Here is a 27,458-nt window from a genome sequence, read left to right as displayed (position 1 = left end):
ATATGCATATAAGGTCTTTGGTTGATTACCCTCCACCCACCCACTCTCCCCCGCCTTCCCTCTGGATTCTGCATTCTGTTCCATGTTTCCATGTCTCTGATCTACTCTGTTTATCAGTTTCTTTTGTTCATTAGATTCCACATATGAGTGAGATCATATGATACTTGTCTCTCTCTGACTGACTTATTTCACTTAGCATGATATTCTCCAGGTCCCTCCATGCTGTCTCAAAGGGTAAGAGATCCTTCTTTTTTACAGTTGCATAGTATTCCATTGTGTGAATGTACCAGATCATTTTTAACCACTCATCTACTGATGAGCACATGGGCTGTTTCCAGATCTTAGCTACTGTAAAGTGTGCTGCTATGAACATAGGGGTGCATCCACTCTCTCTGATTGGTGTTTCTGGCTTCTTAGTGAAGCCACGGACAAAAGGTGATAGGTGAAAAGTACAGAAACTGTATTGCAAGCAAATACTACCTCTAAACCTTAATTCTAAATTCTAAGCCTGCAACTCTGCTCCCCTTGGCTCAGAGGAGCAGAGGGGCCACCTGAGAAAGGTGTCCTCTGAGTTCCTAATCCTGAGACTCTGTCCCTCCTGGACAGACAGAGGGACCCCTAAGAAGGGTGGCCGCTGCTTTCTTTGTCTTGAGGCATTAAAGAGGCTGGAGACCCTCCTTTTCTGCCGTGGAACCTTAGCCCTGTAATCAGCTCCCAGGACCCCCACGTCCGCACTTTTCCTCATTTTGTCATCTTACCTGTTTAGGTTGGAGTCACTTTTGATTTATCTTGTGGTTTTCTCCCAGTTGTGCTGGCAGAGATGCCTTATCTTACAGCTCTCCCAGCTACTCAGGTCAGGGCTACTTTTGGCCTAACTTATGGTCACCTTAATATCTCAGGCCAGAGATGCCCCTGTCTGTCCTTGGTTTATGGCTGTTTTAATTGTTTAGGCCGGAAATGTTTCCATCTGCCTGTGGCATTGCTCTGTCCTCTGTACAAGTAAGATAGGCACCCTGGCGTCTTCATGTCTCCCATCTATGTATTCCTCCCCATGGGCTGTCTTCATTCCCTAAACCAGCGGTTCTCAACCTGTGGGTCGCGACCCTTTGGGGGTCGAACAACCCTTTCACAGGGTCGCCTAAGACCATCGGGAAACACATATATAATTACATATTGTTTTTGTGATTAATCACTATGCTTTAATTATGTTCCATTTGTAACAATGAAAATACCTCCTGCATATCAGATATTTATATTACGATTCATAACAGTAGCAAAATTACAGTTATGAAGTAGCAACGAAAATAATTTTATGGTTGGGGGTCACCACAACATGAGGAACTGTATTAAAGGGTCATGGCATTAGGAAGGTTGAGAACCACTACCCTACACCTTCCTAATTAAGCTAGCTCGCTAACCCTTTCATTAGGATATATTCCAAGAAGTGGGATCACTGGGTCAAATGGCAGTTCCATTTTTAGTTTTTTGAGGAAACTCCACACCGTTTTCCATAATGGCTGTACCAGTCTGCATTCCCACCAACAGTGCAAGAGGGTTCCTTTTTCCCCAGCACTTGTTTGTTGATTTATTGATGATAGCCATTCTGGCAAGGGTGAGGTGGTACCTCATTTAATTTGCATTTCTCTGATGATTAATGACGATGAGCATATTTTTCATGTGAATTTGAGACTTTAACTGCTAAGAGTTTTTTGCTACATGGACCAAGAGAAGAGGGCCTGGGACTGAATGTGAGGAATCCAATATGGGAAGGGGGCAGACGAGGGGGAATGGCCCAGGAAGCTAGGAGAAAACCAGGGGAGCTTGACGGTCATGGAAACCCAGAGCGAAGACCTTTCAAGGCCGTCAAGTTTGTGAGGTCCCCATACCACCCTGACGAGCACGTGGTGAGCACTCCATGAGCGCTACCCATCGTCCCTGTTGTGACCACTGTCTGTAGCAATTTAAAGACGAAGAGCGGGTGCTTCTGGACAAGCTGGGGAAAGGCAAGAAGCATCATCACGGAGGTTTCCCACAAGAGTCACTTTCCCGAACCCTTGGAGGAAGTATCTATGGTCCTTCTTTGTGTTGAATGAAAAGGGGCTGATTCGGAGAATAAACTCAGAAAAAAAATTAGGTCAGAGGAAGTAGTGTGTTCACTGTCTACACTTCCCTTTGAGGGCAGGGTGAGGTGGCGCGAAGGGAGGGGTTGAGAACACAATTAAGTAAACTTACTTTGAAGAATGAGACAGCTTTCCCACCACTTTGTTTTCTGGACCTTGACCATAACTCTTCATGAGTTTATTTTATTTTATTTTTTAAAAAAACATAAACAAATGGTTTGAAACTATTTTCAAAATCCCCTGCCCTGAAGGAGTAGAGAGATCAAGCTGGGTGAAGATGGTTCCTCTGAGACGCTCCTGGGATGCTCTGTTTGGGTCTGGCAGGGTTGTGCTCTGTCAGAGATGAATCTGGCTGAGGGATGAGGAAAGAATAATGCAGGAATATTCTAGAAAGTATATTGACAAACTGACTCTAATAACCTATCTCAGAGATAGGGGAAGAGCTATTATAATCAGCATTTAGCTATTAGCCAGAAATCCTGAATAAGTGGATGGATCTCTGAAGTATTTGGTATTGGAGCCTGTTACATTTCAAATTGTTTTTGTGTGCCCTCTCTCTTTAGAGCTGGTTACAAACCACAGATTTCACTCATGACGTCATCCTCAGCCTCCTGTGCAGGGGCCTGCAGGGAGTTTGCAGAGACACCTGGTGGCTGGTAAGGTGAAGTACCCAGCTTTGTTAGAAAATGAGAGATGGGAATTGTGTCTACAATTTGGTTTATGTTCGTGGTAGAGAATTTCTCTCTTTCTGCCATTTATTTTCGTAGGACTGAAATTGTGTATTTAAAAATAGAGTTTGATTCCTTTAGATTATTTCTATAGCCTCCAGCCTTTCTTTCCTAAAGAAACCACCAACCTGGTGACCAGCAACATCTGCTGGGCTCGATATAACCAGGGCCAGGACTAGGGCGAAGCAAGTGCAAGTGTAAGGAAGTGCCAAAATTCTCAGGGATGAATATGGACAGTATGGAATGCACTATTTAAAAAGCTCAAAATCCATGCAAAAAAATTATGATTAAAAAAAACATCAAAATTGTAAATACAGGACCAGTATTAACTGATTTTCCCCTTTATCTTAGGCTCCAGGGTGGCTCCAGGAGGCACTGAAAAGAGCAAATGTAGCCAATGGCCTAGCGCCTCACCTGGCTCATTCATGGTCAGTGAATGTGTGTCTACCCTTCTCCCCGCCCTGCCCCCCTGCACCCCCACATACGCACACCCACCTATGGTTTCTCTTGTCCTTGCTGTGGCTCTCTCAGTCTCCTCTCCTTTAATTCAAGTGTAAGGAGTCTAGGTCAATGGCAATGATAGGTAAAAAGAGAAATAAAGAATAGAACATTTGAAAGTGGCCTTGAGGGGAAAAATTGGGAATGAACTATTCGGATCCTCCTGCTTTTCAGGACCCTCCTTCCTCCCAAGCATGCTTACTATTCCCTCGGAGCTTTTTGCTCGGTGGGCCTGAGCCCATGAGACTCAGACACTGAGGACCGGTGGGAATGGGAGGTGGAGGAGGGCGTTGCTCTGGAGAGAGAGACCCTTTCATTTCTTTCCTGTTTTAACACAGCCCTTCAGTTCCCTTTTACCAGGACCAGGGCAGGAGGAGGGGTGGGATACGTGAGGATCTGAGACCAGGGGACATGCCACTTCTTGGGGTGGGGGACATTGTGGGAGATGTCGGTAGCTGGTATACCCCCAAAAGAGCCTGGGAAGGGTATGCGTTTGTCTGTGTGATGCTATCTCTGAATCTCCCTGTTCCTCTTCATGAGGATCAGCAACCCGGATGTTCAACTTCTGTGAACAGAAGAGGGTCCCCACGAGCTTCCTCCCTGAGTCTACAGGCTTGTCCTTCACCTAACTCATGTGTTGTCAATCAAACAGCAGGGAAATGTTGTGCAATTGTAGTCACACAAGCTGCTGTGAAAGAGGAAGTAAAGCCAGTGGGGTGAGAACAGATGGGGTGAGGAGGGATCAGAAACTCAAGAACAAAGGAAAAGTTCAGAACAGCTTTAAGAAGCACGTGGCTTAAGAAAGAGGCCAAAAGGATCTCATGGATGGGGGCTCCTCAGCACACGGTGAAGAAAGAACCCAGAAATAAGAGGAAGCCGGGAGGTACTCGCCTGTGCAACTGTGTACACTTTTATGGCGTTCACATATATTCCCTTGGGGGTTTCAGGGAGAGTAGTGTGTGCCCTCTGACAAGGCACAGACACCAGAGCCTGCCACAGTCCCCGGATCACTCACCTGCACACATCGGATACCCCGTATCATGTATCAGCTGTTCTTCTGCCCCAGAAAACGGCATATCCCTTATCACCGGCTCATGACTCCTCATGAACTTGGCTCTTCTGTTGGCAACGGGTGAGTCTCTTTTTACCGATGGAGGTTTTGCTGGCCACTGGAGCCCATGTGGTTCAGTTGAGAGCCTGCTATATGCCGAGTACATGCTTGGCACTTTAAGTTTTCTCTTTATTCCTCATACTACCCTTAATTGAAACGTGAAGAAATCTTGTGATTGCTCTAGCTCACATAACTACTGAGTGGTGGTTCCAGGACTTGAACCTGGAGCTCGGGACAACTGCTGTGTCTCTATGTTCTTTCTGTTGCATTGGGTCAGCAGAGACATGGAGAGATGCCTCCACGCCCTCCTTCTGCAGCCATGGCAGGTGCTGCTAATTGATCTTGGTGCTTGTTCCCCCTAGAGCTAGGGCTGTGAATAAAGCACAGACTGCATATAGAGAAGTAGAAATTATGATCCATGTTCTCAAGGAGTTTTGCTGTGACATAGGTGAAAATAGATAGAGCAGTAGATTAGCAAGATAAGGCTATAAAAACACCCAAGCTGTGAGTGCTAAAAAGAACCTGGTAAGCTTATAAATCAGAGGAAGTCTATCTACCTTCTTTTGTCTGAAAGCTGGCCTTTTCCCACTTTTTGATTCTTTAGATTCCCCACCACCCCCATTCTAGATATTACTCATTTATTCAACCAATAAATATCTTCTCTGTATCTGAGAGTACAGCATGGAACAAGGCCAAGCTCCCATTCTCACGGAACTGAATTTCCATAGGGAGATTAGACACTAAGCAAGTAAGGGCACTCGCGTGCATATACATCCGCTGGCCCTAAGTGTGATGAGAAGGTGCAGCAGGGAAGGTGGACAGAGGGAGTGAGGTGTTACTTTATGTAGGGTCAACAAGAAAGATGGCATTTGAGCTGAACCAAGAAGGAAGAGAGAGGGGGAGCCAACAGGATATGGCCAAGGGCACCCTAGCAGAGGGAACAGAAAGAGCAAAGGCCCTGAGCGGGAGTGGTTAGTGTGTTTGTGGAATGCAAGGAGGCCAGTGTGGCTGGGGTGCAGTAAACCAGAGGAGAGTGTTAGAGCCAGAATGTCCGGGGCCTTGTAGCCGTGGGTAGGATTTGGGTTTTACTCTGAGGAACCTGGTATGGGCCCCTGGGAGCCTGCGCTTATTTAGTTCTCCAAACAACCCTCAGAGGCATTCACTGTTATAATTGTCCCCATTTTATAGATAACGAAACTGAAGCACAGAAAGGTTAAGTCATCTGCCCAAAGTTCCACAGCCAATAAGTGGCAAGTGGGCTTGAATCCAAGAAGTTTGACTCCAAAGTTTACACTTTAAACTCAATATTATACTGGTTTTCTTGGTAAAAACAGAGAAAGAAAGAAGTTCTGCCTTAATGGGTAGTCCTTTGGGCATGACTTGGCATCCAGATACCAGCCCTTATCCCAAACTCAGGTGCATGGTGAAAGAATCGGGGGACTATTCCTTGAAAGAAACTTTAACCTTTTAATTTCTAGGCACATGCCCAGCACGAATCCAGCAAATTTAGAAAACAGTGGTGAAGAGGTGCTCAGGCCTGGAGGCCAGAGATTTCAGTGAGCTGGAAGCAGTGGGAGCAGGTGTCCCAGCTCTGAGCACCGAGGACAGCTCTCCTCTGCCAAGAGTTAAGGGTCCTATGGGGAAGGCTGAGGGTCTCCGACTTGGCTCTGGATGGAATCAGAATCCTTTCCCATCTATGCGCTCTCTGGGCCTCAGTTTTTCCATCTGTATAATGAGGGAGCTCAACTGCATGCTCTCCAAGAGCTTTTTATGGGTTAAACATATTCTGATTCTAGATTTAATGAAATGGAGAAAATATTCATACCATCTTTATTTGGGGGGGGGTACTTTATAAAACATTATGTTTGAGTCTTACAATTTTTGTTAAAAAAATACAAGTAGTAGAATAAAGGTATTTGTCCTCTTCACCCCTTTGTCCTCACCCTTTCCCCTCTGCTACTGGGAGAGGGCCTTTTAGCAGAAGAATTCACCAGGATTTTTTGTGGGGCAGGGGATCTCTCCAAGGGACTGGAGTACAGCCTTCTAGAGTGGATCCAGGGGTGCTCCAGGAGGCATGACCCCAATGGGCCAAGGGTTCTCAGCAGCTTCAACCCAAAAGGGTTGAGCAGGGACCCTGAGGGGAGGGCAGAGGAGCAGGAGACGATGGGAGACCATTCAAGGTAGACCATGTCTGAGCCACAATCCAATCCCAGGAGAGCAGGAAGAAACATCCTCAGCACTTCTATGTGCTCATGATAGAGCAAGACAGAGATCCACTCATGGTCTGTGCCCTTCCGGATCCCAAAGACACGACAACACAGCCCATGAGCATTTTCGAAAGACGGCTGCTGCATAACACCTGTGTACCTCTGCCCGGTTGGATCCTCCTCAGTGACCTTTCTTTTCCTGCATTGTGCTTTTTTATACTTTTGAATATTCCTGCATGAGGCATGCATTGCTTATGTAATAAAAACTGTGTTTAAAAATATTAAGAACTTATGAAATGTCTCTAATACCTTAATCTCACATTTGGCAATAGACGAGTGCCTATGAGTCCACAGGGGAGGATTTGGCTCCCTGCAAGTCTGAAACGGCTGGGCTACTGTACTGTGGCAGGACTGCTGCCTCTCAAACGGCACAGAGGCTGAAGGATTACTGTGCTCTCTAGAAATTCTCCGAACTGCGCAGCTCTTGTTTCTGGCCAGCGTCTACTCCCTCGGGGGGTGGTTTTGAGGTCAGATGCTGTTCAGAAGCCCTACCCAGGAGCTGAGGAAAGGCAGCTGCTGGCATGAGGGTCATGAACTTCGGAACTGGAAGAGTTCAGTGCTCTGTGAGCCTGAATTAACATGCCAGTACATGGGACCAGCCCCACATTCATGGGCGCTCAGGAAATGGGGTGTCCTCAGGAGGTCCCACATTTCTGGATGGCCAACGTTTGTTCAGATTCTTTCGGTTGTCTGAGCCCACATTTTAGAAAATCAGTCTAAAGCTTAGCTGCCTGATTTTTAGAAGCCTTACTGAACTCTAAATAGTAAATTCAACGGATTTCTTCTTCCATTAGTGTCTTGCAAGCTATGGGATTACATTATAGCTCTCTCGCTCTCACTCTCTCTCTCCTCCCCCCCACCCCCCGGGTTGGGAGCTAAGAAAGAGCTAGTGACTGGGCATCTTTGGGCCTCAGTTTCTCATGTGAAAAGGAGATGGTCAATTCCATTTCAACAGTGCCTTCAGCCCCTGAGATTCCAGAGCGGAGGTTTGCTGAGCGTGGGCACAAGGAATTGTGTCATTTGATGGGTGAGTCAGACTAGGGCGTCAGCAAAATAATGTCTTCACAATCAACACCAGGGCCCAGGCAATTAAAAAACGCATTTAGCCGACAGCTTGAGCGTCTGCTCCATTCGGAGGATATGTTCCTGAAGAGGGACAGGATGACTCATCGGCCGGCTGTCACCTGAGGAACGAGGTTATATCCAGTTTCCTTGCTTTGATTCCAGGCGACCGACGGAAAGATCCTAATTTGGGTTTCCCAGGCAGTCAGCCCAGGCGAGAGCAAGCATGGCGATTGAAAATTGACATTCTTTTGTGGGAGCCAAACTAGATCACAGAGGAGAAAAGACGGTAAAATTCCATGAAGCAACATTCAATGCGAAGGGGTAGATCATCCTTGGCAATATCGTCATTGCTTATGAATCACTCTCATGCTGATGGGCTTAGTGGCCTGTGAGCCATTGTTTTTTAGAGCTAGCAAACCCGGGGTGACTTGGCAAGTAAGGAAATCCTGCATCTGCAAGGCTGCTCCGAATTTAGTGCTTTACGGTTTCCAAAGTGCTTTCCATACAGCACCCTGGTAGCTGGGGAAGGGGGCACGGTGTTCCCCCAGTGTCTGCCTCAGGAAGGCTCGTCCAACCCAGGACCAAATCACAGTCCGCTGCTTCTCCTACCCATCACCCCCTCACACATAGACTCACACATACCCTCCCAGATCCGTGCTCCAGGGGGACAACTGAGGCAGGGATGCGAAGCAGAAGGCAGAAAGGAAAGCCGATCTGTTCTGGAGATCATGGAACTGCTGCTCTTTCCGTGCTGCTCAGAGTGCACGTGGCCTTTCCAGATGGCTGCCCGTGCGTGGCTGGGTCTGTTCAGCTTGACTCAGCCCCAGACGCAGGCTGAATCTGCCTGCTGCAGGGGTAGGAAGTATCCAATCTTTTAAGATGGAATCGCTTCCCCTGAGAGTGTGGTCTGGATGTTCCTGCTAAGGGTGGGATGGCCCTCCCAGAGCAGCACGGCCTGACCTAACCCTCCTGGGACTCCTGGCATCTCAGCTGCTGGCACTGCCCATCTCCGATTACCAGAGGGGAGGGATCTCGGGACCTGGGGCCCTCCGTGCAGTGCAAACCTGAATGCTCCATCGGCTGCGGAGACTGCCCCGGAGCTGTGCCCAGACCCTTCCTATTCACGGAGGGAAGTGGAAGACAGCGCTGCCTGGCTGGCAATTTACAGAGGCTCAGAAAAAAGATGAACTGGCCCCATTCCTGCATCTCCTTTTGTTGGATTTGCTTTGCTGCCTCCAGACTGGGAGGTAAGAGACTGGTAGGTGGGTACCCACCTCTGCTCATCTGGGGCCACTTCTTTGGTGGGAGGTGGGGTGGGCCAGGACACAGAACCCGTGATCTAGCTGTAGAGAAGTGTCTCATGCTTCTTACTGACTAGCCCTGGTCCCCGGAGTGCAAGGTAGGAAAAAACGCATCCTCCAAAGCTTGTCCCAAGCTGATGCTGGGTTGCCCCCAATTCCAGTCCTCAGTCTGTTCTTTGCCTTGAGACACACACAGCGCTGAGTGTTGATCAGGTCTCTCTTTTTGAGCAGTCGTAGGAGCAGCAGATGGGAGATACGCTCAGAAGTTATTCAATGACCTTTTCGAAGATTATTCCAATGCTCTTCGTCCAGTAGAAGACACAGACAAGGTCCTGAATGTCACGCTGCAGATTACACTCTCCCAGATTAAGGACATGGTGAGTACACAAAGTGGTGCCTCTTCGGCATGTTGCTTAGAAGAAACTAACAGTGCTTTTCAAAGAGAAGTTTTAACTGGGAATTTGAGAGGGAAGGAGAACAGACAGCTCTGTGTGCAAGCGGGTGGGAGAGGGGGACACCCGGGGAAGGAAGCGTTCTACAAAATTAATTTTGCTAATTGTTACCTATCCCGGCCATTAACATATGTAAAGAGGGTGTTACATATCGCATGAATGCATCTCTATGAAATGTCCAAAATAGGCAAACCCACAGAGGCAGAGCAGAGTACCGGTTGCCAGGGGTGGTGGAAAGGACAGGGGACCAGGGAGTGACTGCTTGACAGTCTTAGGGTTTCTTATTTGGGTGACATAATGTTCTGGAATTAGATAGTGGTGATGGGTGCACAACACTGGGAATCTTCTGGAAGCCACCTAATGATTAAAATGTAAATCTTTAAGATGGTTAAAATGGTGAGTTTTGTGTTATGTGCATATTATGTTATGTGCATTTTATGTTATGTGCATTTTATTCCAATTTAATAAACACAAAGGTGGTGTTTTAAGATGACATACCTTATTTACTGCTTATATGTGTTTAATTACACAAAATTATGAATCTTGATTTTTCTTCTGTCCATTGTAAATATTTCCTGACTTTCTCATTCAAATGAATCACCTGATAATTATTTTTTGGAGAAATTTGGGCAGTGGATTCGTGCAAAGATCTGATGACTTAAGTATTTGTCCACTTAACATTCCAAACACTAAATAAAGCAGAAAAAATATGGCCTTGGCAGTCAGTCAAGGGGCTAGACTGAGAGAGCTCTCACTCACAGAAAAAAGAGCAGTGCTCTTGGAATTCCGTGTGAAGAACAAGTGTTCTAGAGATGGAGGGCCAGCTGAGGTGTCCACTGGATAAAATTACATCTGGGTCAATTGTGCAGGATGAAAGGAACCAAATTCTGACCGCCTACTTATGGATCCGCCAAACCTGGCATGACGCCTATCTCACGTGGGATCGAGACCAGTATGACGGCCTGGACTCCATCAGGATCCCCAGCGACCTGGTGTGGAGGCCGGACATTGTCCTGTACAACAAGTAAGTGCAAATCACTGGTTTCTCAGGAATGAACTTGTTGATGTAACAGGATTTAAACATAATGGAGAAGGAATATTTAAAACATGTGTAAGTCACCTGGCCAGTGTAGCTCAGTGGTTGAGCGTCAAGCCCAGAACCAAGAGGCCATTGATTCAATTCCTGGTCAGGACATATGCCCGGCTTGGGAGGGCTCCATCCCCTGTGTGGGATGTGCAGGAGGCAGTGGATCAATGATTCTCTCTCATCATAGATGTTTCCATCTCTCTCTCCCTCTCCCTAACTCTCTGAAATCAATTAAGAAAAGATGTTCCATCATTTAAAAACAAAACAAAACAAAACAAGTCAAATGTCAATTTCTGTTTCTAGGCCCTAAAATAATGGTCATAAAATCTTAGATGATAAGATGGTAGTTCATAAAAGCTTGGAGCTACATTCCCCTTTTCAGGTAAGAACTGTCTAGAGCAGGGGTCCTCAAACTACGGCCCGCGGGCCACATGCAAATACAAATATTGTATTTGTTCCCGTTTTGTTTTTTTACTTCAAAATAAGATATGTGCAGTGTGCATAGGAATTTGTTCATAGTTTTTTTTTTAAACTATAGTCCGGCCCTCCAACGGTCTGAGGGACAGAGAACTGGCCCCCTGTTTAAAAAGTTTGAGGACACCTGGTCTAGAGGCTGTATTCGTTTTCCAGGTCTACTGTAACAAAGTACCTCAAACTGGGGGCGGGAGGCAGGGGCTTAAACAACAGAGATGTGTTAGCTCACAGTCTGGAGGCTAGACATGCATGATCAGGGTAAGGTGCCAGCTAGGCTGGTTCCTTCTGAGGGTAATGCGGAAGGCTCTGTGCCCGCCAGACTGGTGCAGCCACTGTGTAGAACAGTATGGAGTTTCCTTAAAACACTAAAAATGGAACTCCCATTTGACCCAGTGATCCCACTTCTAGGAATATATCCCAAGAAACTAGAAACACAAATCAGAAAAGATATATGCACCCCTATGTTCATAGCAGCACAATTCACCATAGTTAAGATTTGGAAAAGCCTAAGTGCCTATTAGCAGACAAGTGGATTACAAAACATCTACACAATGGAATACTATGCTGCTGTAAAAAGGAAGGAACTCCTACCATTTGCAACAGCATGGATGGAGCTGGAGAGCATTATGCTAAGTGAAATGAGCCAGTCAGTGAAAGATAAATATCACATGCTCTCACTCATTTCTGGATTATAATGAACAACACAAACTGATGAACAAAAACAGATCCAGAGACAGAGAACCATCCATCAGACTGTCAAACCTCAGAGGGAAGGTAGGGGAGGGTGAGGGTAAGGGGGAGAGATCAACCAAAGGACTTGTATGCATGCATATAAGCATAACCAATGGACACAGACAACAGGGGGGTGAGGGCATGAGTGGGGAGGTTGGGGGTAATGGGGGGATAAGGACACATATGTAATACCTTAATCAATAAAGAAATTAAAAAAAAATCTGTGCCCGGCCTCTCCCCTGGCCTCTGGCGGTTGGTAGCAGTCTTTGTTGTTCTTTGACTTACAGAAGCATCACCCCAATCTCTGCTTCATCTTCCCATGGCATTTTCTCTGTACTGTCTGGGCCACATGTTCCCTTTTAATATGTTTTTTTCTTTAATTGATATCAGAGAGAGGAAGGCAGAGGGAGAGAGAGATAGAAACATTGATGAGAGAGAAACACTGGGGATTGAACCAGCAACTCAGGCATGTGCCCTGACTGGGAATCAAACCAGTGACCTCCGGGTGCATGAGACGATGCTCAACCAACTGAGCCACAGGGGCCAGGCACACAAGTTTCCTTTTATAAGGACACCAGCTGTGCTGGATTAAGTATCCACCCTACTATACCTCATCTTAGCTAATTACTTCTGTAATGACTCTATTCTGAATAAGGTCACATTCTGGGGTGCTGAGGGCTAGGATTTCAACATACGAATTTTGGGAGGGACACAATTCAACACATAATAGTAGTGTTCTCTTCTCCAAGATCACGTATCAATAACAATGATACTACTAAGATTAAATCGGGATGGACCAGCTGGAAGCTGGCCTATGGATACTGGACTTTGTATGGAGAGGAGGAGGAACGAAGTTATAAGGTCACCAGTTGGCTGATCTCAGAGCAAGGGGCCTTGAGTAAATGTAGGTAAGGTTTATGTTTCTCAAACTGTAAAGCACACATGAATCACCCAAGGAGCTAATCAAAATATGGATTCTGAGTCAGTGGGTCTAGGCTAGAGTTTTTTATTCTGCACTTTTATAAGCTCCAGATGTTAGAGCTGATGGTCCGTGGGCCACATTTTGACAGGAGCCAGCTTGTTCTGTCACAATTCAGGCTCCGTTGCTCCACCTATTGTCAAAGGAGCTTCGATCTCTTTTTATTCTGGGACTCAAGTTTCCATGGGCTGGGAAAGGCTCCTCTTGGGCTCAGAACAAGGTGAGTGAGGGGCGGCTCAGGGGATCTCTCCTAAGAGAGAGCTCAGCCTGCAAGTGGGCACGAGTGCCCCTTCAGGAAGCAGCACTGGTGGGGTGGATAGTGGGACTGAGTGCACAGACGAGTCTGCGCTGAGGGTCCAGGCACTCTGGTGACCGAAAGAACTGGCGGACTCACTGTTCTCTCCTTCACCAGCCCACTCCTCCGGTTCTGGGGTGGGATTCTTACAGCCCCCACCGGGAAGGACCTGTGTGCACAAGTGCAAGGTGACTAAGATCAGCTCAGTCTTTGATCAGCTCCAAGGGGATGAGGGGCTGCCGGGAGGGCGCTATGTGGCCGAGGAAAGGGAAGAAAAGTGGGAAACAAATGACATATCCTCAGGGTCAACCTGTTCTGTCGACCTCCATTTTGAAAGTTGGTCCCTGTCATGTTTCATATTCTGGTTGAGAACACGGAACCCAGTTAGAAACACAGGGAAGGGGAAGAGAAGAAAGGAACATATATTGGACACATACTATGTGTCAGGCAGAGTTGGGGCTTTGCAAAGGGTGGTAGATAGAATAACCGCCCCCAAAGTGTCCACACCCTAATCCCGGAAACCTGTGAATATGTTACCTTACGAGGCAAAGCGACTTTGCAGGTGTGATTACAGTAAGGCTTTGAGATGAGGAGATTACCTGGTGGGTCCAATGTAAACAGGAATTCTTATAAAAGAGGGACAGGAGGGTCAGAGTAGATGCCATGAAGGAAGCAGAGGGCAGAGTGATGCCCTGCCTCGAGGAGCCGGAAAAGACGAGGAAAGGGACAGTCCTTCAGAACCTCCACAGGAGTGCAGCCTTGTCTGCATCTTGATTTTAGGATTTCCGACCTCTCAGAACTCTAGAGGTGTTCAATTTGTATTGTTTTAAGACACTAGGTTTATGGAATTTGTTACAATAGCAATAGAAATTAATACATATAATTTACTTACTTAATCTAATGTTCAAAAAGAAACTTTAAAGTATTATACTGCTTACTTTTACAGGTGAGATGTAACTTGCTCCAGGTTGTAAAACCTGAACCAGGTTTTGAACCAAAATCTCTTGGTGACATTTCTATGATGTCATGACACTTTCTCAACCTACCTACGTCTCTTCGTCAAATCTTTCTTCTGGGCAAGACATTCTGTAGTGTGTTGAAGAATAAATTAGGATTTTAAAACTCAGTCTCTGGCCTGGCTGGTGTGGCTCAGTGGTTGAGAGTCGACCTATGAACCAGGAGGTCATGGTTTGATTCCCTGTCCAGGAGGTCATGGTTTGATTCCCTGTCAGGGCACATGCCTGAGTGTGTGTGTGTGTGTGTGTGTGTGTGTGTGCAGGAAGCAGCCAATCAATGACTCTTTCACCATTGATGTTTCTATCTCTCTCTTTATCTCCCTTCCTCTCTGAAATCAATAAAATATTTAAAAACACACACAAAACAAACGATGGATATTTAATCTGACTGGAGAGGCAGGGAAGGCTTCTCATAGGAGGTGAATCTTTTTTAAAATTTACTTTAAAATTTTATTTATCAATTACAGTTGACATTACTAGTGCTTTAAGAAGTGGGTCTTGAACAATGTATTAGATTTGTTCATGCAAAATATTATAGATAGAAGAAAGGGTTTGAGTGAAGGAGGGAAACTCACAGGATGCGTTAGGGTTTCAGCCCTGGTTGGTGGAGTGTGAGTGAAGGAGACCGTGGGAGACATCAGGCTGGAAAGTGAGATGGGAGTAGATCATGGAACATCTGGGACACTAAACTAAGGAGGTTTGGAGTATTTGGTGGACAATAAGAAACCATTGCAAGTTTTGAGCTATAAAATCTGATCAGAGAAACCAGGGAGATAAAACACTGATATTGGTTTTAAAGTAAATAAACAGGAATGCCTTTAAACTCTTCCCTCTGGCTTCTGGGGAGCACCAGTGTGCAATTAAAGGGAGAAAATAAAGTGAGGTCAGGATATGCTACCTTCCTATAGAGTTATCTTTGGCTGTCTGTCCCTGAACAGAAGGTCATAACTCCTATTATGACTTGATCAACAGTCAATATGCCTTGCAATGGTGGTGGAGAAAGAGATATCCCCAAAGGGAAATAAAAATTCTGTACCCCAAATTGCCAGGCATAAATGTTGACAAAGCAAAAAGAACATTTATCCAGAATAAATTATTATATCTTAAATTCTGGGTGAATAAAATTTTGTCCATGTTTTCCAAAAGTTCTACTACACATGTAAAACTTTTCCAACAGCAACAAAAAGTTGCCTTAATATTCTTGTGCCCAAAGTTAACAAAATCAGGTAAGCAGAACCTCCCTTTCTGATTTTAGCTTTGACAGGTTTACATTTTGTCTGGATTTATAAGTCATTATACCTGGACCAGTAGAGTGGTATTGGGAATAGAGAGGAAGGGACATAAAGCAGAGATGCTTTTAAGGAAGAGCCCAAGACAACTTGCCCCTCACTAATCACAGGAGATGGAGGAGAAGAGAAAATTAGAGTTGATTTCAGATTTTTATGCCAAAGTAACAGGGAGAATGGTGACCCACAGCCAAAGACATTAAAGTGATGGACACAGGGTGGTGAGCTGTCTGGAATGGGAAGTTGGTGAGTTATTCCAGCAAGCTGCTTTCATTTTCTTCCTCTAACTTTCAGGGCTGACGATGAATCTTCCGAGCCTGTGAACACCAATGTGGTCCTGCGGTATGATGGGCTGATCACCTGGGACGCACCAGCCATCACCAAAAGCTCCTGTGTGGTGGACGTCACCTACTTCCCCTTTGACAACCAGCAGTGCAACCTGACCTTTGGTTCCTGGACCTACAATGGCAATCAGGTGGACATATTCAACGCCCTGGACAGTGGAGACCTCTCCGACTTCATTGAAGATGTGGAGTGGGAGGTGCATGGCATGCCTGCGGTGAAGAACGTGATCTCCTATGGCTGCTGCTCTGAGCCTTACCCCGATGTGACATTCACTCTCCTTCTGAAGAGGAGGTCCTCCTTCTATATCGTCAACCTCCTCATCCCCTGCGTCCTCATCTCTTTTCTGGCTCCCTTGAGTTTTTATCTCCCTGCAGCCTCTGGGGAAAAGGTCTCCCTGGGAGTGACCATCCTGTTGGCCATGACTGTATTTCAGCTCATGGTGGCGGAGATCATGCCGGCCTCAGAAAACGTCCCTCTGATAGGTGAGTTCAAGGGTCTTGCACTTTGAGCCCAACTTTGTATTGACTGCAGTGATATGTATGCCTTTAAACTTATAACAGTTAGGCCAGCTTCACACTCAACACAGGCTGTCACATCCTTCATTTAGTGTCTTCAGTTGGCATCGTTGAATACAGGTGTGGCTGTTGGAAACAAAACTGGCCTTGTGGTCTCCAGACTGACCCAAAAGAAGATTGAGGGGCAATACAGTTTAGAGCAATGGTTCTCAAAGGGTGGTCCCCAGACCCACAGCATCAGCATCTTTTTTAGAAATGCAAATTCTCAGGGCCCACCCTAGACCTAATGAATTAGAGACCCTGAGGGTGAAGGCTGGCATCTGTTTTAACAAGCGTTCTGGGTGATTTTGAGTTTAAGGCCTTGATTTTTTAAAGTCAAAAGAAATCTACATTTGAACTCTGACTTCACCATTCATTCCTTGATCAATCTCTGACAAGTTATTTAATCTTTGAGTCTCTGCTACCTCATCAGCAAACTTCATGTAACTGCTACCTCATGTGTCATCGCTTAGCTCAGAACCTGGCATATGATAAGTACTGAGTAAAGAGTGACTCTTTTTATCTTTTCACATCACAAGGGGTCTCTCCTTGGGAAGAATGGTAAACGTGTTAGAAATGAACTGGTTTTAAGCCTACCATCTACCCTTAAAAGAATAATTCTCAACCTTTATTGGGTGTAATAGGTGTGTGAGGGCTTGTAAAAATTCAGGTTCCTATATCTATAGAGTTTAATTTAGCAATCTTGGGCAAGATTTGAGAATCTGAGGTGATTCTAAAGTGGATCACATTTTTAAAAATCTGCAATAATGAAATGTCCTCCTAAGGGTAGAATGTAGACTGAGACTACAATTCCTGTCTCCTGTATTTTTTTTTTTACCTACCTCATTCTGAGTTCCCTCCTAACACCTTCAATACCTACACCCTGCCACCAAGGATATCACTCAGCTGCAACACCTCTATGTCAATGCTGTGCTATTGTAAAGGATGCTTACCCTGCCCTAACTGATTTGGATCAGTGGATACAGTGCCGGCCTGCGGACTGAAGGGTCCTGGGTTCGATTCTGGTCAACGGGACATGCCTGGGTTGTGGGCTCTATCCCCAGTAGGGGGTGTGCAGGAGGCAGCCCGATCAATGATTCTCTCTTAATCATTGATGCTCCTATCTCTCTCTCCCTTCCTCTCTGAAATCAATAAAAATATATTTAAAAATAAAAAATAAATTTTAAAAAAGTTGCTTACCCAAATAAAAAGCTAGACCTATTTTTTAGTTCCTTAAAGTAGGCAATGAGGAGAAATTTCAGAACAAGAGATTTACAGACCAATATCAAAGGGATATTGCATTGCCCCTTTACCCTCCACTGAATCCCATATTATTTAATGCTAGAGGCTCAGTGCATGAAATTCATGCACTGGTAGGGTCCCTGGTGGCTGCCGGCTACCAGCTGGGGCCTCCCTCCCTCCCCCTGGCCGGCCCTGGCCCCTGGTAGAACTCCTGGATGCACTCCCAGTCAAGGGGACAATTTGCATACTACGTTTTTCTTATATAGGATTCAGATGTTACTACATTGATTACTCTGTTTGGAGGTTTGTTTCTTACATCTCTCCAAGCAAAAAACAGACATAGACACACACAGACATACACACACCTTTTTAAGAGATAGACACAGAAGGTTCTCTAATCCCCATCGCACCACTAAAGAGCAGGAGGTATATTGGCATTTTTATGACCTCTTCTGAGAGGCAGAAATGATGGACAGTGATGATATCCAATCATAACCCTATCTGAGGCAGCACCAATTGGTAAATCCCTCTCCCTTCTTTAGCAGTGACATTCAACAGCAAGCTGGCTCAGTTCTGAAGAGCAATGTCTCAGGACATGTGTTGGAAATTTTGCAAGCATTACTTCTTCTATTTCTGTGATAATATAAAAATGTATTTTTTTGGAGTACCCATACGACTGTCAGCTGATTTCTCAACAGAAACTATGCAGGCCAGAAGGGAGTGGCAAGAAATACTCAAAGTGATGAATACCAAGAACCTATAACCAAGATTACTTTACCCAGCAAAGCTATCATTCAGAATTGAAAGTCAGATAAAGAGCTTCACAGATAAGAAAAAGCTAAAGGAGTTCATCACCACCAAACCAGTATTGTATGAAATGCTGAAAGGTATCCTTTAAGAAGAGGAAGAAGAAGAAAAAGGTAAAGATACAAATTATGAACAACAAATACACATCTATCAACAAGTGAATCTAAAAATCAAGTGAATAAATAGTCTGATGAACAGAATAAACTGGTGAATATAATAGAATCAGGGGCATAGAAAGGGAGTGGACTGACTATTCTGGGGGGGGGGTGGAGAAAGGGGTATGGGGGTGCAGGAAGAGACTGGACAAAAATCGTACACCTATGGATGAGGACAGTTGGGGGGGATGGTAAGGGCAGAGGGTGGGGTGGGAACCGGGTGGAGGGGAGCTATGGGGGGGGGGGAGAGGAAAAACTGTAATAATCTGAACAATAAAAATTTAATTAAAAAATAATAAAATAAAATAAAATATTAGAGAGAGTAGAAGGGAGGGGGAGAGACAGAGAAACATTGGTATGAGAGAGACATATCCATTGGTTGTCTTCTGCACGACCCAACCAGGGCCTGTAACCAATGTACATGCCTTTGACGGGAATCGAACCCGTGACTCTTCAGAGCATGGGCCGACACTCTATCCTCTGAGCCAAACTGGCTAGGGTGGTTCTTATATTTCTTTTTAAAAAATATATTTTTACTGATTTCAGAGAGGAAGGAAGAGGGAGAGAGAGATAGAAATATGAATGATGAGAGACAAGAGAGATCAACAGCCTCGTGCAGGCCCCACACTGGGGATCAAGCCCACAACCCGGGTATGTGCCCTTGACTGGAGTCAAATCCGGGACCTTTCAGTCCACAGGCCGATGCTCTATCCACTGAGTCAAACCAGCTAGGGCTGCCCCCCCCCCCCTATTTTTAAATTGATTTTTGAAGAGAGGAAGGGAGAGAAACATTGATGTGGGACTGAACCACCGGCTGCCTCCTGCACGCCGGGAACCGACCAGGAATCCAACCCGCGATCACCACACGTTCGTTCCGCCCCCCCCCCCCCCCGGGATGGGAGGGGCGGGCGCCCGCCCCCCGCCTGGCTCCAGCCGGAACCTGGAGACTACGTCATCATCCTGCACCAACACTCAGGATAAAAGGACGCTCTGGGCGCACACCTCCGCAGTTTCTCTTCAGACTCCGGACCAGCGACAGCGGCGGTGTCGGCGCAGGGTGGTTTCACTCCACTGCGTGAGGAAAAGGACTCTTGGAAAGTGAAGACCTTACATTAGATTCTCCAGGAAAAGAAGCGACGGAAGGAGCAAGGGGAGAAGGCAGAGGTAAAGCGCTTAAAAAATTCCGACCAAGAGTGAGGAGGCGCGGGAAGCCGAAGCCATGGCGGTGGCTGTGGCCTTGGTGGGAGCCGTCAACGGGACGGAGCTAGGCCTCGCGGAAGAACTCGCCAAACTCGAGTATCTGTCTTTGGTGTCGAAGGTTTGCACTGAGTTGAACAATCACTTGGGGATCAACGACAAGGATCTGGCTGAATTTGTGATCAGTCTTGCTGAGAAAAATACCACCTTTGATACTTTTAAGACTTCTTTGGTCAAAAATGGTGCCGAATTCACGGATTCTCTTATCAGTAACTTGCTGCGTCTCATACAAATCATGCGGCCTCCCCCAAAGCCTTCTACCGGCAAAGATCCAGTTGTCAAACCCAAAACTGAGAAAGAAAAGCTGAAAGAACTCTTTCCAGTCCTTTGCCAACCAGACAACCCTTCTGTTCGGACCATGCTGGATGAGGATGATGTGAAAGTCGCTGTGGATGTCCTGAAAGAACTGGAGGCTTTAATGCCCAGTGCAGTGGGCCAGGAGAAGCAAAGAGATGCCGAGCACCGGGACAAGGCAAAGAAGAAGAAGAAGCGGAGCCGGAGCCGAGAACGAGACTGTGATAGAGACCACAAGTGGAGACACCGGTCCCGCTCTCGATCACGTTCCAGGACCCGGGAGAGGAATAAAGGGAAGTCTAGATATCGGTCCAGGAGTAGAAGTCAGAGTCCCCCCAGAGACCGGAAGGACCGAGACAAATGTGGGGAGAGGAATCTGGACAGATGGCGGGATAAGCACGTGGACCGCCCTTCCCCGGAAGAGCCTGCTATCGGGGACATTTACAATGGCAGAGTTACCGGCATCATGCAGTTTGGATGTTTTGTGCAGCTAGAGGGACTAAGGAAGCGGTGGGAAGGCCTGGTGCATATTTCTGAGCTCCGGCGGGAAGGCCGTGTCGCTAACGTGGCTGATGTGGTGAGCAAAGGCCAGAGAGTCAAGGTCAAAGTGTTGTCCTTCACTGGGACCAAGACCAGTTTGAGCATGAAGGATGTGGATCAAGAGACTGGGGAAGATCTAAACCCAAATCGACGACAAAATCTTGGCGGGGAGACCAATGAGGAGTCTTCAGTGAGGAACCCGGACAGACCCACTCACCTCTCCCTTGTCAGTGCCCCTGAAGTAGAGGATGACTCGCAGGAGCGCAAGCGCCTTACCCGCATCTCTGACCCAGAGAAGTGGGAGATCAAACAGATGATTGCTGCTAATGTGCTTTCTAAAGAAGAGTTTCCAGACTTTGAGGAAGAGACTGGCATTCTTCCTAAAGTTAATGATGAAGAAGATGAGGACCTTGAGATTGAACTGGTTGAGGAAGAGCCTCCCTTCCTGAGAGGGCACACCAAGCAAAGCATGGACATGAACCCTATTGAAATTGTTAAGAACCCAGATGGCTTGCTCGCTCATGCAGCCATGATGCACAGTGCCTTGGCCAAAGAAAGGCGGGAGCTCAAGCAAGCCCAGCGGGAAGCCGAGATGGATTCTATTCCCATGGGACTCAACAAACATTGGGCTGATCCTTTGCCTGATATGGAAGGCAGGCAGATTGCTGCCAACATGAGGGGTATTGGGATGACGCCCAATGACATCCCCGAGTGGAAGAAGCATGCCTTTGGGGGCAACAAAGCTTCTTATGGAAAAAAGACCCAGATGTCAATCCTTGAGCAGAGAGAGAGCCTGCCCATCTACAAACTGAAGGAGCAGCTGGTCCAGGCTGTCCATGACAATCAGATCCTGATTGTTATTGGAGAGACAGGATCTGGGAAGACAACACAGATCACCCAGTACCTGGCGGAGGCAGGCTACACTTCCAGGGGCAAGGTTGGATGTACCCAGCCCAGAAGAGTGGCAGCCATGTCAGTGGCCAAAAGAGCGTCAGAGGAGTTTGGTTGTTGCTTAGGCCAAGAGGTTGGCTATACCATTCGATTTGAGGACTGTACCAGCCCTGAAACAGTCATCAAGTACATGACAGACGGGATGTTGCTCCGAGAGTGCCTGATTGACCCCAGCCTCACGCAGTATGCCATCATCATGTTGGATGAGGCGCATGAGAGAACAATCCACACTGATGTGCTCTTTGGATTGTTGAAGAAGACTGTTCAGAAACGGCAGGACATGAAGCTGATTGTCACCTCAGCTACCTTGGATGCAGTAAAGTTTTCTCAGTACTTCTATGAAGCTCCCATCTTCACCATCCCTGGTCGAACATATCCAGTGGAAATACTGTACACAAAGGAACCTGAGACAGATTATCTGGACGCCGGCTTGATCACCATCATGCAGATCCATTTAACAGAACCACCAGGTGACATCCTGGTCTTTCTGACTGGTCAGGAGGAGATCGACACTGCCTGTGAGATCCTGTATGAAAGAATGAAATCCCTGGGACCTGATGTTCCAGAGTTGATTATCCTCCCAGTGTACTCTGCTCTTCCCAGTGAGATGCAGACCCGAATCTTTGACCCAGCTCCACCTGGCAGCAGAAAGGTCGTGATTGCCACCAACATTGCAGAGACATCGCTGACTATTGATGGCATCTACTATGTGGTGGACCCTGGCTTTGTGAAGCAGAAAGTTTACAATTCCAAGACAGGGATCGACCAGCTCGTGGTGACTCCTATTTCTCAGGCTCAGGCAAAGCAACGAGCTGGCAGAGCTGGAAGAACAGGCCCAGGGAAGTGTTACAGGCTGTACACAGAACGAGCCTACCGAGATGAAATGCTGACCACCAATGTGCCAGAAATCCAGAGAACCAACCTTGCAAGCACAGTGCTCTCGCTCAAGGCCATGGGCATCAATGACCTTCTGTCCTTTAACTTCATGGATGCCCCACCAATGGAAACCTTGATCACAGCCATGGAGCAACTGTACACACTGGGGGCCCTGGATGATGAGGGCCTGCTTACTCGCCTGGGCCGCAGGATGGCAGAATTCCCACTGGAACCAATGCTGTGCAAAATGCTGATCATGTCTGTGCATCTGGGCTGCAGTGAGGAAATGCTGACCATTGTATCCATGCTGTCTGTGCAAAACGTTTTTTACAGGCCCAAGGATAAACAAGCCCTTGCTGATCAGAAGAAGGCCAAATTCCACCAAACCGAAGGAGACCACCTCACCCTGTTGGCCGTGTACAATTCTTGGAAGAACAACAAGTCTTCCAACCCATGGTGCTATGAGAACTTTATCCAAGCTCGTTCTCTGCGCCGGGCCCAGGACATTCGCAAGCAGATGTTAGGCATAATGGACAGACACAAGCTGGATGTGGTGTCCTGCGGTAAGTCCACAGTCCGAGTGCAGAAGGCCATCTGCAGTGGATTCTTCCGAAATGCTGCCAAGAAAGACCCACAGGAGGGTTACCGGACACTGATTGACCAGCAAGTGGTCTACATCCACCCTTCCAGTGCTCTCTTCAACAGACAGCCGGAATGGGTGGTGTACCATGAGCTGGTGCTGACCACAAAGGAGTACATGCGTGAGGTCACCACCATCGACCCCCGGTGGCTTGTGGAGTTTGCTCCTGCCTTCTTCAAGGTCTCCGACCTGACAAAGTTAAGCAAGCAGAAGAAGCAGCAGCGCCTGGAACCCTTGTACAACCACTATGAGGAGCCCAATGCCTGGCGAATATCCCGGGCTTTCCGGTGGCGCTGACAGGCCAGACTTGTTTGTCTCCTGCGGCAGTGGTCCAGGGCTTGGACTCACTCTTATTGGTGAAAAGCTGACCATGAGGATACAATCTTAACTGGACATTTTCCAAACTTGTTTTACATTTCTTCCCTTGTGGTAAAATAAAAACAGGGATTTATGCCTGGTTTGACCAGAATGTCCAGCCCGCACTACGTCAAGTCACTGGGGCCACCTAGGGCTCACAGCCAACACAAGTTCACTGTATCATCTCCAAGAAAGGGGTAACTCGTGCAGCCCTGGGATGGGAAATGGGTTGTGAGCACGGGACACCTGGACATACAGACAGATGGACACGATGGGGATCCTGATGCCCTAGCTGGTACTGTGTGGAGGAGGGAGCCATGAAGCTCTTTGAAAGTGTTGGCCCCACTTCCTGCTCCTGTCCAGCCCCTGTACTTTCCCTTGGCCTGATAATATTTATTTTCTTATTAAGGAAATAACAATGGGGAAAAAATTCTGATTAACCTTTGGGCAGGACGAAGCTCGCCGGGAGTGGGAGAGGCAGGAGATGGTGAGAGAGCATTCCCGGAGAGAGAGGGACTGCCTGGAGCAGCTGGAAAGGAAGCTGGAGCGGGAGCACAAGCTGCGGGAGCAGCAGAAGGAGCAGTGGGAGACTGTGGGTCAGACCAGGTCCTGCCCAGGTGACGGGCTGCTGCGGCCCAGGCTGCAGTGACGTGGCCTCGAGTTGAACTGCTGGCCTCGTTTTCCACATTTCGTTTCTATTTTGTCTTGGCTTGTAAATTTGTAGAATTAAATCTTATTTCCTTGTGGAAAAAAATAATAAAAAATCCAGAACAAGAGATTAAAAAAATGTATTTTTTTTTTTTAGGAAGGGTGCACACAGATCTTGAGAATATTTATTAGCAATCACAATTTATTTGTAGCACTCATGAAATGAACTTCTAGTCATAGAAACGTGTTCAAGTTTTCTTCATAAGTATAGCATTTGATCTGGGCATCTGGCCCTTAGCTTTTACCAAGTTCCATTTAGTTTTAGTTTACTCAGAGCTTTTAACAAATAATAAACAGGTGATGAATATTATTAAATCCATTACCTCCATCTGTTAAGATATGCATGTGAGTTTTCTCTTTTACTCTCTATTAAAGTAGTGAATTAGGTTTTCTGATGGTGAACTAAACCCTCTTTATCATGATGGATTATCATTTAAAGACACCAATTGAGTTAGCTTGCTAATAATTTTAATAGGATTTTCTCAAATATGTCTATAAGTGAAATGGCCTTAATATTTCCTTTCTTGTTACTTTTGGAATCAAGGTTAAATTGACTTCACAAAATGAGCCAGGCAGTTTTTCCTCTTTTTCTATTTCTGGAACAACTTGAATGAAATAAATTATCTGTTCCTTAAAAGTTTGGCAAAACTCACCTACAAAGTCTTTTGGCCCTAGAGTATTTGGGGGGTCGATATATTTGATTAATTCCATTTCTAATCAAGTGTTCTTTCTTCTTATGCTATGTTTGACATCTGATATATTTCTAGAAATTTGATCTAGGTTTTCAAATGTAGTATCATGCAACTATTTATAAGATTATTATATTGTTTTCTCAATTTTGATTCTCTTATTTCCTCTTTTGCATCCTCTTTCTCCCCTCTACCACCTGCCTCTATTTCATGTGCAGTCTTACCAAAAGTTTATTGATTTCATTATTTTAAAAAAGTAGCTCCCTTTCAATGTTATTCATTTTCTTGGATTTTTTGGTTCTATATTTTATAAATTTTTACCTTTATCTTTATTTCCTTTTTTCATCTTTTTTTAGGATTATTCACTTTATTATATAATCACATGTTAAACAGATAGGGACACAGTGTCTCTTCTTATTCAATAGTAATGAGCTTTCACATTAATGAGGCCTGAAGACAATTCAGAGAACTGGCTGAGATTGTTAATTATTTGTTTGTCTGTTGAAAGTGAACATTTTTCACATCAGGATCTCAGTGAACATTTACAAACCTTTTAAGTAGGTATAAGGGGCAGTTCTGAGGACTTTACATGAGTCACCTCAATTAAGCTTCACTATATTCCTATGAGTTAGATACAAGTATTATATTCATTTTGCAAAGAAAGAAGCTCAGGCTTAGCAGCATTATATAACTTGTTTCAGGACACAAGTCTAGTGGGTGACAGAACCTGGGATTTGAACCCAGGAAGTTTGATTCAAAAGTCTATAGTAGTACTCATTAGTGTATATGGCTTCCTTAGAAAAAGTGTGTTTTGTTTTGTTTTGTTTTTTGAGCCAAACATGAGGTCAGTTTTAAGCTGACTTGGTTGTTGATATTTTTCAGGCAAATACTACATAGCCACGATGGCCTTGATCACAGCCTCCACTGCCTTGACCATTATGGTGATGAATATCCACTTCTGTGGGGCTGAGGCCCGGCCAGTGCCACACTGGGCCAGGGTGGTTATACTGAAATACATGTCCAGGATCTTGTTCGTCTACGACGTGGGTGAGAGTTGCCTTAGCCCCCGCCACGACAGGGAGCGGGGCCGCCTCACAAAGGTTTATGGCAAACTTCCAGAGGCTAATCTGAAAACAGCCAGGAACAAAGACCTTCCCAGAAAGAAGGAAATGAACAAACTCTTAAAGAATGACTTGGGGTGCCAAGGTGAGACCCAGCGGGATGCTGACGATTACTGTGCACGGTACAAAGTGCTGACAAGGAATATCGAATACATTGCCAAGTGCCTCAAAGACCACAAGGCCACCAATTCCAAGGGGAGTGAATGGAAGAAGGTTGCGAAAGTCATAGATCGATTCTTCATGTGGATTTTTTTCATTATGGTGTTTGTGATGACTGTTTTGATCATAGCAAGAGCAGATTAATGAGCACTTGGTATGTGGGGATAAAGTAATAGAATTCTCTGTGATCTACAATAATAATTCCTCCAAGTCTTCTCTATTTTAATTACAGAAGTACTTTTACCAGTTAAGTTGCATTTGGCTGCAAATAACAGAAAACCCAATGAACCATAACTTAAATAGAAACTACTCATCTACACAAAAATAAATCCACAGTTACGAAGTTCAAGGATCTTTTCATTTTTCCTGTGTTGTTTTAAGGCATTAAATTTGTGGTAATCGGTTACAACAGTAATAGAAAACTAATATAGGAACCAGAGTAATTCTGTGTATATAACATTTTCCATGTTTTATTTGTTTGGGATAGGTTTGACTATAGCCAGATTGAAATGATTCTATTGAGCCATTTCTAAATATTTCATCTAGGTTTTCAAATGTATTATCATGCAGCTGTTTATAAGATTCTTATATTGCTTTCTAAAATTTGATTTCTAAAAATTTAAACTTTATCCTGAAAACATTAGGGATCCACAAAAGGATTAAACCAAGGGAATGATAGTGTCAGATTTATGTTTCAGAAATAAGATGGTGGTGACTATGAGATTGTAGAGATAAGATAGAAGAGGTAGAGAGATCTATTGGAATGTGTTGTTTTTGTTTTATCAATTCAAGAAAGAGATAATGAAAGTGTGACCCAAGATGAGGGGAATAAGAAAACGAGTCACAACGTATTTATGACCTAGAATAGAAGAAACTTGGTGACTGGTTGGATATGGGGTTACGGAGAGAGTGGTATTGAGAATAATTCTGGGCTTTCTATCTCAGACAACTGAGGTGAGAAATAAAGGAAGACCAGGTTTTGGAGGAAAGAATTCTGTTTAGGACATCTTGAGCTGGAAATGCTTCTGGGATATGCTGGTAGAGATATCCAGTAAGTAGCTGAATGTACATTTGGAACTTTGGATATAAGTGAAAGCTTAAAAAAAAGATATACACTCAAGTTCATTGTTAACATATATATTAAGTAATTTCAGTGGGTAGGACACAGTGCTACAAACCATGAGAGAGTCAAAAGAATGAAAACACATTTTTTTTTTTTGCCAGAATTCCAGAAGCTTAGAACCATCATACATCATTAAAGCATTTGCCTTGTTAAACTGTCATTTCTCCATTCACATATCTGCTTCCCCAAGTATAGTCAGTTCCTCCCCAGGCCTAGGGCCCAGAAGCTC

The 27,458-nt window shown here is 45.5% G+C and overlaps 2 protein-coding genes and 1 long non-coding RNA gene across 3 annotated transcripts; all 3 read left to right on the top strand.

Annotated features, from left to right (window-relative positions):
• The first annotated feature begins 2,693 nt into the window (after positions 1-2,693).
• LOC111825968 lies at positions 2,694-3,999 on the top strand. The gene is made up of 3 exons (XR_002829207.1): positions 2,694-2,776; positions 3,200-3,276; positions 3,887-3,999. It is a non-coding gene; the product is annotated as an uncharacterized LOC111825968 (long non-coding RNA).
• Positions 4,000-8,850: 4,851 nt separating this feature from the next.
• CHRNA9 (cholinergic receptor nicotinic alpha 9 subunit) lies at positions 8,851-26,455 on the top strand. Its single transcript, XM_006088488.3, has 5 exons — positions 8,851-9,036; positions 9,322-9,467; positions 10,412-10,566; positions 15,706-16,238; positions 25,709-26,455. Exons 1-5 carry the CDS (start codon positions 8,973-8,975, stop codon positions 26,248-26,250), a joined length of 1,440 nt encoding a protein of 479 aa, XP_006088550.1. The 5' UTR covers positions 8,851-8,972; the 3' UTR covers positions 26,251-26,455.
• Positions 19,719-23,549, top strand: LOC102427733 (ATP-dependent RNA helicase DHX8). Its single transcript, XM_006088526.3, has one exon. The coding sequence runs from the start codon at positions 19,734-19,736 to the stop codon at positions 23,367-23,369; it is 3,636 nt and encodes a 1,211-aa protein (XP_006088588.1). The 5' UTR covers positions 19,719-19,733; the 3' UTR covers positions 23,370-23,549.
• Positions 26,456-27,458: the final 1,003 nt, after the last annotated feature.

This window comes from Myotis lucifugus, unplaced genomic scaffold, assembly GCF_000147115.1.
Source record: "Myotis lucifugus unplaced genomic scaffold, Myoluc2.0 scaffold_48, whole genome shotgun sequence".
Lineage (NCBI taxonomy): Eukaryota > Metazoa > Chordata > Mammalia > Chiroptera > Vespertilionidae > Myotis > Myotis lucifugus.
Note: the sequence above shows the minus strand (reverse complement) of the source record. Positions and strands in the feature narration are given on the sequence as shown.

Coding starts and splice junctions, on each gene's coding strand:
- CHRNA9 (XM_006088488.3), top strand. CDS start 8,973: ATGAACTGGCCCCATTCCTGCATCTCCTTTTGTTGGATTTGCTTTGCT. Junction 9,468..10,411: donor TCTCCCAGATTAAGGACATG/GTGAGTACACAA, acceptor TCAATTGTGCAG/GATGAAAGGAACCAAATTCT. Junction 10,567..15,705: donor GACATTGTCCTGTACAACAA/GTAAGTGCAAAT, acceptor TCTAACTTTCAG/GGCTGACGATGAATCTTCCG.
- LOC102427733 (XM_006088526.3), top strand. CDS start 19,734: ATGGCGGTGGCTGTGGCCTTGGTGGGAGCCGTCAACGGGACGGAGCTA.